The sequence below is a fragment of the Danio rerio genome, chromosome 22, assembly GCF_052040795.2.
Source record: "Danio rerio strain M-AB ecotype USA chromosome 22, GRCz13ab, whole genome shotgun sequence".
Lineage (NCBI taxonomy): Eukaryota > Metazoa > Chordata > Actinopteri > Cypriniformes > Danionidae > Danio > Danio rerio.
In genome coordinates this window covers 36035560-36045000 of record NC_141042.1, presented here as the reverse complement: position 1 = coordinate 36045000, position 9441 = coordinate 36035560, and the positions used below count along the sequence as shown (strand labels likewise).

The 9441-nt window shown below is 41.6% G+C and overlaps 1 protein-coding gene across 3 annotated transcripts in view; it reads right to left on the bottom strand.

Annotated features, from left to right (window-relative positions):
* Nucleotides 1-9441, bottom strand: part of dag1 (dystroglycan 1) — a 62354-nt gene that overhangs the window by 18433 nt on the left and 34480 nt on the right. For all 3 annotated transcript variants that reach the window (XM_087302360.1, XM_087302359.1, NM_173274.2), the window contains 1 exon segment: nucleotides 808-1323. In XM_087302360.1, the coding sequence (XP_087158486.1) occupies nucleotides 808-1116 (309 nt within the window). In that variant the 5' untranslated portion in view covers nucleotides 1117-1323.

Here is a 9441-nt window from a genome sequence, read left to right as displayed (position 1 = left end):
ACAAAAATGCTTGCCATTCAATATCATGCACAAAAACATAAAATAACTCCCTGACTTTCGATGTCTGGACCTTTTAATACTCCATGATATTCCAGAAATTCCATTATCCGTAGTAATCCTGCTAGTCAAAGTTTCTCTTTAAAAAATTGCTATATAATCTGTCAAAGTGGTAAAAAGTATATTAATAAAAAAGTAAAAACGAGTCTGCAACTTTTATCCCACTGGCAGGTTATTTAGCTCATTTTAAGGGAACAACTCGTTTAAAATAGACTAGTTTTCTGAAACGCATCCTTGTCTAGAACATACCTATTTTAAATATTTGGTCAAGAAACAAGAAATAAGCTATAAGAAACAAAGGCATTTTTAAAAAAATGTATAAACAAAATCCAATTGTAGCATCAACTACTCCAAAGCGGAATACAAACACTGAATTTTGGTAAACAAACAGATTTGTTTATGCCGTTGATCTGAATGTAAAGCACCCCCGCATGTCTGTTCGCAGATCTCAGAGAGCTCCGCGCCATCAAGGATGCAGACCACGTGTTTGCGAGTAGTATTGCGTTATTACAGGGACCAACATATTTTATGCTCCATCAGTCATAAGGAAAGCATAGAATAAGATTTGAACAGTGCTTGGGGCAAAGTCACGTCTTTTTTTTTTTTTGCACTGACTGAGTACACTGGCTGGGGAGTGTTGATGTGATGCTATCTGATATACCAGGGACGATCCGCTGAGCACCGAGGGGACAAATTTGTTTGCATACATTTGCAATGCATTTTAAGCTTTGAAGGAACTGCCTCTCTCACCTTTACTATGCTCCCGGAGTCCTTCGCTTTGATGGGCACCTGCAATCGAAACACCCTGCCCACCACCGCAGAGGAGTCTGGGAATCCGCTAGGCTGTGACACTGCTTCCGCCTCCCGGATGTCCGAAAGCACGGCAGAGTGCATAGACGCCTCCAACTTTACATCTCCTAGAACCTCCATCTGATCCCAGGAAGCCCGGACGTCCGTTACTGTCAGCGCCAAAGCCATCAGCAGCACCACAAGAGTCCTGTCCCACTGTCCCAGCATGGGGCGTCCCCCATCCCGGAACTTTTTGAGTTTATTGCGCATGCCTGCTTTTATTTTCCCTCGCTCGTACAAAAGAGGACGTCCAGTTGAGGGGGCAGCATGCACCCCGCTGGGGCCGAAAGAACTGATCCTCTTTTCAAAAGCTCAATCCTCTCCTTTTGTTCCCGGTGCCGGCCCCTTCTCCCTCCTTTTGTGAAAGTGCCCTCAGTAGTTCTGAAATCCCATAGTTAAGGGGGCTGCCTCGAAGACCTGCATTGAGAAAGAGAAATACAGGAATTTATTAACAAGCAGTTCATTAGAGAAAGGCGATAGTGACTTTTCTGACCGATGCACTTTATATAAATAAATGTCGATGTAAATGTTCTGAAATGGGTAAGAACATCAAGTCCAAATGAAAGCAACGTATGTTGTTGTTAATATTTAGGAGAACAATTAATTTGTGCTAGTTTATCCAATGGGAAAACAATAGGGCTGCATGATATTAGAGAAAAAAAATGATATTGCGACACATTTCTATTGTAATATGGAGGATAACGAATAGATCAGGGGGAATGGCTAAATTATGAATTTTATTATGAAGCATTGAGATGATTTTGTAAGATTGAATCTGCATAAAATATAATAAGCCAATCATGAGCATCGATAGAGCAAAGATAAAAATAAAATGTACAGTGCTAAATGGTTTTCTGGGAGCAGGTATGCAAACATAATTAATTTAAATTAACACTTAGTCTATATCATTTACATAAATACTTTTAAATCTTTCAAGTTGCAAACATAATTTATTTTGCCTGAATTTTTTAAACTGACTTGAAATTAGAGCTGGGTGGCACCGATAAACGATATTATATCGAATCGCGATAACATGTCACATTCACGCGGAGCATCAACGCTTCCCATTCACTTTGAATGAGTGATATCTGGCATTGCCGAACTGCATTGTGGATCTGTCAGCGCTGCTTCAATGATATTGCTTGCTGCAGAAGTTGGGAACTTCTCATCTTTTCAAGTGCCAACAGAGGCGGCAGCCAATCAGATCATTTTATGCTAATACACCAGCTGAGACAGTACTCAATTGCGGACTAATTTCTGTGGCTGAAGCCCCAACTTCAGACACACCCTCGTCAAGCGTCGACACTGAACCCCATGTGAATCGGGCACAACAATAAGCTCTGGGCTTTTTTACTTTATATTACTCTAAACACAGCAAAAATGTGCAACAATGGGAATCTAAAAGTGTGTCAGAGATGCACCGAATTTTCAGCCACCAAAAATTATCAGCCGAAAATGTTACGCCATTGAATGGACCCTCTCTATTTTTGTGGCTTCAGTCATTGCTTAAATACTCCTTTAAATCGGGAAGTGTTGACAACTTATATTGAAATATACATCGTTATTATTCAATATGGAAAATTATTATGCAGATTGCATTTTTGACATATCGCCCAGCCCTACTTCAAATCCTCACATGCAATACATAAATAATTAGCTTTTTGCTAACTTTATGGTTAAACTTTTCAATGACTCCATAAATGAGTGTTTTCGACTGTGGCTCCTGGTCAACTATAATAGCAATTTAACATTGCAGACTCTGCGATGCGACTATTGTGGATGCGCATATAGCGATATCATTGACAAATTGATGTATTGTGAATGCCTAGTTTTCCTAGTTAGACCCATATCCTACCACTTGCCTCCATCTTGACACCAGTTTGATGGATTTAGTCACAATATTCTTAAACATACTCGCTAACCGGAATTAAGCGCAACAAGAAAGCCCCGTCCAGTACTCAATATTCAATTTCAGTTTTAAATACATCAACGTATTGAAATAGAAGTCTCAGCAATTCATGGAGACTAAAATGGAGGACAAAACAACACTATTTCTTTCATGATACAGTTAAGGTTTACCTGACCCCTTCTTTGTAGGACAAATTCATTTTTTAAAGAAATTTTACAGTTTAAAAACCATATCCCAAAGACAAACTTGTTGACCTTACCAACTCCCTAGTTAATTCTTAAAACACCAGCCAATTAGGTTGCAACATTTCAAAAACTAACCAAGGCATATAATAAGTGATGTATCACGTCGGTGCCATAAATCACTTTTGGTTAATGGTATAAGCCAGATCTTTAGTCTATGCCAGCACTGATGTTTTGCACCGCTTGCTTACCCACACGCACGCATACACAGGTGGATCAAGACTAATCTGATTACCATTCACAGCTTTCTCTCCCTTTTCTCCTCTCACACTGTGCCTTTCATTCGCTCTCTGCCTCATTCGTCACCGAACATGTCCCTGGAAAAAAACATCCTGCACTGGAAGAGTAACTCGCTCCGTGAGTGTCGAAAGAAATGGACGGAGACAGGGGGTCAGTCCATAGCGACCGACTGGTTCAAACACTTCAGAGGAATGCACACCGTCTGAATTGTCCCATGGGGGGGAGAGCTCTACACTCTAGAGGTTTGTTATTCATGCAGGTCTTTCATTCAGAGAGGAAGACGAAAAAGCCTGCGGTGAAAAGAGGGATGGGTTTAGTGCAGGGTGGGCTGCAGATTTTATGCATTTGAAGAGGGAGCAGCTCCATACAATGCAGCTGATTTCCCCTGAGATCTGCTCTCGAGTCCTTGCGGCCAACCTATGAACGTGGAAAGCGGATGCAAGAGGGGTGGGGCGGTCTCTCACGCTCCCCGTGTTCAGCAGGGGTTCAAGAGGAGCTTCTTCAGAAGAAGACTCCCGAACAACAACACCGTGGGTCCAATTCACCCAGCTATCCCTCGGAGGTTCATTCTGAAAGCCAGCAGGAAACTTTACTCCTATAACCAAGTCCAAAAAAATAAATAAACCGTCGTTTTCAAAGTCAGGTGTGTTTTGCTCGCTCAACCAGACGCCTACAAAACACAGTCTCTGAATGTTTAGAAAGACGCCAAATGAAAAATCAAAGACATATGGCTTGACAGAAAAACAGGAATGCTACGGAGAGCAATAACACGGCAATGTGGAGATGGAACATAAGGTGTGTTTGCAGGTTATGAGGAGGAATTTCAGAGACTGTTTAACAAAACAGAGGATTATTGCAAACAGCATGGATCATCAAATGGCTAACAATCTGCTGGGACGCTTCCTCTATAGATTTTCAAATAAAAATAAACTCGAATCAGATTGGGTCAGTTCAATAAGCTATTCATTTCAAGCCACCGCAGATTGAATTTAGTGCCTGTGCTTGATCCAGATGGTTTAAAACCATTTGGAAGGAGTCACGGAAACCCTTCTAACAGTAGTTGACTTGATAGTAACTTTTATTATGCAAGCGGGGAATTCATTGCCTGCACAGACCATCAAATAAATCTGCCAAATTGTTACTCAGGTTTTGCTAGAAGAAAAAAAAAAAAACAGTAGCACAGCTTGTCTGAACTCACTTTACTTTCCAGCAAGACATGTTGTGCAACCGCTCCTATTCACACAATCAATCCTCAGCCCAGTTTCTTTTTGGTCTTGTTAGACAGAAGTCATATTACACAAAATACAATTGAGACGAGAACACGTTTTCATATTGACATTAGAAGATTAAAGTGCTGCTGTTCCTGAATATGTTATCACAGCGACACCTGCACCCACAACTTCCTCCAGCAAGCTCAATCACATAAAAAAAAAAAAAAACCTCACTCTTTAAACATTTCACACATCAGACTGCAATTTACCAAGCTGGTTTACAATACCTTTCAAACATGTGCCTATGATCCGGCTTTAAACTTGTTAAGTCGATCTTAGACTGTTGACTAAAAACCAAAACTCCACCTCCAGCTGAAAACCTTTTTACCTTTTGACAAGGATTTTTTTAAAGGCTTGGATTAGACATCTGCAGAATGCCTGAAGTCTTATCGCACATCACTGATGCTGACAGGTATGGCTGGAGGTACAGTCAGTAGCATGACCCTCTTCAGCTTTCCGCACTTTTCCACTACAGTCCCACCATTGAGCATTCACAAAGAGCCTGATGGAATTGGCAGGTACATGAAAGAACTTAAACCTCATCTCCGGTTACGGATAAAGACGCCCTTTCAGTTCGCAGGAATGGCGGGCTGCTCTCAGAAAGGTGGAAAAAAAGGGGCCTATCACAGCATTCCTCCCTTGATCAGCACGGCACAAGAAGCTGTATTGGTCGCAGGAACCCTGCCGCCAGGCTCACCGGCAGTCGAATCGGACTCTTTCAGCAGCCAAACGTGAAGTCTTTGAAATGGACCGTTCTGCTCTAAAGACAAAATGGAAATCATTTCATGCGTGGGAACAAAAAAAGTAAGGATCCCGACCAGTCCCTGCATGCCAGGACTACTACAGAGGCTCATTGTGTTGAAGGCCTGAAACAGTCCACTGGACACTCTGGGAGATTAGGATTTGACAAGGATGTATGTAGGTTGGGGGAGAGGGCAGGCAGTAATAGGTTTGCAGACAACAGTGCAGTTGGCAAAGAGGGAAGAGCGCCCTTTGCCCTGGTACCATGGTGACACCTCTTGTCCATCAGCCCCCTGGGGGCCCACGCTATTGGACAAGCTTATAAAAGGCATTGAGTCACGCATTCCAGTTGGAGCAAGTCACCCCTGTTTACTCTTGGAAAAAAAATGATCTCAGGTGCCTTGCTGGATAAGCTCTTTTTACACCATCTTCTTTTATAAACCATACAAGATAGATCGAGTTAATGCATTTCTTTAAATGTCAAGAGAAAGACAACGGTTATTTATTGAATCCATTTCATTCATTTGCACCTGGATGGACTAGACCTGTATACCTTCATTCCCAACCCTCAGTGCAAATACAGGATTCACTGTTCATGCCGCAAAACAACATTTACCGAAGCTCACAGCTCTGAAATATAAATGCGCTGCTTGAGAGATCGAAGTATATGATATAAATAAACATTAGGCATTGAAAACACGATATACACAAATCGTGACAAAGTTTAAACCTGGCAAATACCGAAAACTCTATCAATATTCTACAATTAACATGCTGCAAGCTGAGTACTGAGAATATGACCACAGGCAAGGTGATCTCAGACAGGGAATTTTATTCAAGCAAAGCAAACCTGCCTTCCTTAAACAAGCAGAGAGAGTAAACTGCCTTGGAGTAAACTGCCTTAAAAGTAATGTTGCCAGCTTGTTTGTTTTGCTGTGTGCCTTAAATTGTTGGCTATTCCGAATTTTAAAAAGGACTGGAACAGAATCTGTAAAGAAAGATGGGTACCAAGCACCTTCTTGTTCGGTTCATTTAAGTTATTAATTCTTTGCCTGGGAAGGAGGTAGGCATTAAATATTAGAGAGAGAGAGATAGAGAGAGGGAGAGGAGATGAGAAATTACATTAGAAGCCATCAGCAACAGCTCACTTAGGTCAATTCATACTGCATGTCTGTATTTTCCTCACTGGTGTTGGCAAGGCACTTGACGCCATGCCTTTAAATAGCTACCAACCGAAGGTACTGCCAAAACAGTAAAAACCTGCAAGGCTCTCACTGTCATAGCATTAGTTCAGAGAGTCCCTGAGCAGTACCCTGAAGTCGTTCCCATTATAGTGAGGTATGCACCCTCAGCAGGGTCAGGGGTTATAACCACACTCCTCATTTGGCGAGTGAGTAACCGAGAGTGGGCCTCTCCCTGAAGAGACTGACTGCAGTGATTAATGACTCCGATACGGTGCCATCAATAGCATGCTGTATGCGTGAGCAGTCAGCCTGGATGTCCGCAGCCCCTGGAATACCTCCAGGAGCCAATCAGAACGCTTGCTTTTGCCTAAGCCCCGGTCAGCTCAAAGCTGACCTTCTCCACTTCGCACTGTACTCCTTCCCCACCCAGCACTGACATAGCTGAGCCTTCTATTAATGGCAACTGCAGGGCATGAGGAAAAGAAGATAGAGGCTGGCTAAATAAGTCATTCGCGACTAGAAAAGCAAACTGGCCCTGGTAATAGGATGGAAGTCGCCAATGGAGCCCAGACTCAGACCAGTTAACATGAGCTAATGATAGAAATAGAAATAATTCATGCCTTCATATTAGTTACTGAAAAGACTGATGAAATGTTTACCTTTTTTAAAAAACAATGCTCCGAGATCTTACATGTTTAGTAATTAGCAGATAATGAAAATGTTATAGTGGTCTGAAATACCCAATGTAATTTTAAAGTTTGATCCCTTGACACTAGAAAAGATATCTGAAAACCACTAGGCCATAGCTTTAGAAACACATTTTATTCTAAAATTACTAGTTTATAAACATATAATATAAGGGTGCTTACAAATTAATGTTTAATATGTTTAGAAAGGTTGGAGAAAGAGGTATGAAATCAAATAGAAAAACTACTGTGTGCAACTAAATGAAAATTTTGTTGGATAAAACTAAATAAAAGGGATAATTTAGGGACGCAACTACAAGAAGGGGATGCAACTAAGGCCTTGTTTACACTGTCAGGTCTTTCAATTCAGATTTGTTGCCTATATCTGATTTTTTTGCCTGTCTGTTTAAACCATGGGTGTCCAAACTCAGTCCAGGAGGGCTAGTGTCCTGAAGAGTCTAGTTTCAATCATTGGTTCGCATCTGTAAAAGCATTGCAGCTTGTGTCTATGATTATTATATGGTGTCTTACACCATTCTGAAGAATTTCTGGGTACGAGAGATATCAGGTCTGCTGGAAGCTAATTGTGGCAACTGACCCTCATGTTACCTCTGTTGTTGATGTTTACCACATCTGCGTCTCCACACAGGCTCTTTCTTCTACGTCTTTAAACCGCCGAGAAGGACCACATTGTCTCATGTTTAACGACGTACAAACCGGAATGCCTCAATAAATATGTTCTGCCTAAATATGATCACATTGTCACATATCTGATTTATTTCTACATATGAAGGAGGCCTGAAACCGATCTCTGAATATCTGACTGCATGCCTTTTGTGTGTGTGTGTTTACACCAGGGGTGTTCACACTCGGTCCTGGAGGGCCGGTGTCCTGGAGAGTTTAGCTCCAACCCTAATCAAACACACTTGAACATGCTAATTAAGCTCTTACTAGGTATACTAGAAACTTCCAGGCAGGTGTGTTGAAGCAAGTTGGAACTAAGTTCAGCAGGACACCGGCCCTCCAGGACCGAGTTTGGACACCCCTGATCTGTGTCACTTACTACCAAACAATCGGAATTAAGTCACATTTAACTGGCAGTGTAAACAGTGACTAAATAATCCACTAAATTGAAGCAGGGATCCATTTAGTGACAAACTAAATGAACATACTGGGCTAAAAACGAAACTGAAAATTCTGGCCACACTTGGCTGACAACCAAAACTGCTTGTAATAATTATTAACTCATGTCATTCAAGATTTAACTCCTTAACTTCCTGACAAAAAAAGCCAAGTAAAATAAGCTAGCAAAATCAGGACACTGATTTGACAGTAAACAAGTCGAGATGCACTCTGTTTGCCAGAGTAGCAATGACAGCACAGTTGCGCTATATTGCCAGAAGCAGGATTGAAATGCCTTGTCAATCCATTATTTGAGTGGACTTTCCGGTGAGCATGTCTGGTTCATGCTTGGAGAAGTTTGCGCATATTCTGTTACTGAATCCGTAGAGGGGAATATTGAGCTATTTTGAACTTGGTGTGGTGCATGGTGCAACAAAATTAATAGATTTTAGCATAACCATATTGTCGGATTATATTTTTGGCCTCCAAGGTGACTGGTTTCGAGTCTCGGTTCAAGTTTGCATGTTCTCCCCATGTTTGTGTGCGTTTCCTCCGGGTGCTCAGGTTTCCCCCACAGTCCAAACACATGTGCTTTAGGGGAATTCAATAAACTAAGTTGGCTGTAGTGTATGTGTGAATGAGTGTGTATGGATGTTTCCCAGTACTGGGTTGCAGATAAAAAGTGCATTGGCTATATAAAACATATGCTGGATAAGTTGGTGGCTCATTCCACTGTGGTGACTCCAGATCAATAAAGGGACTAAGCCGAAGGCAAATGAATGACTGATTTTTGGGAACCAAAAATTTAACGCATCACCTAATCCATAGCAAAATTCAGAACTTCAAGCACCATGATGACATATTGCGCTTTTGTTTCTGTGTTCTTGTAACCCAACACCCCTGAAAAGGAAATCAATGAATTTTCTGATGCACTGTAAGCTGTAGTGTGTATGCACACCAAGACCAGCAGCCATATTGTGTCCCTTAACAATTCAATTTATTAGATGCATGAGTGAGCCTTTGAGATGCACAACGGGAAAAAACAGTATGTGGGGAATCCATATTAAACAAAACATAAATAAAGCCATCAGCAGGCCTACTGCAGCCGGGGGTGGACCATCACACCCAGAGTCCTTTCAA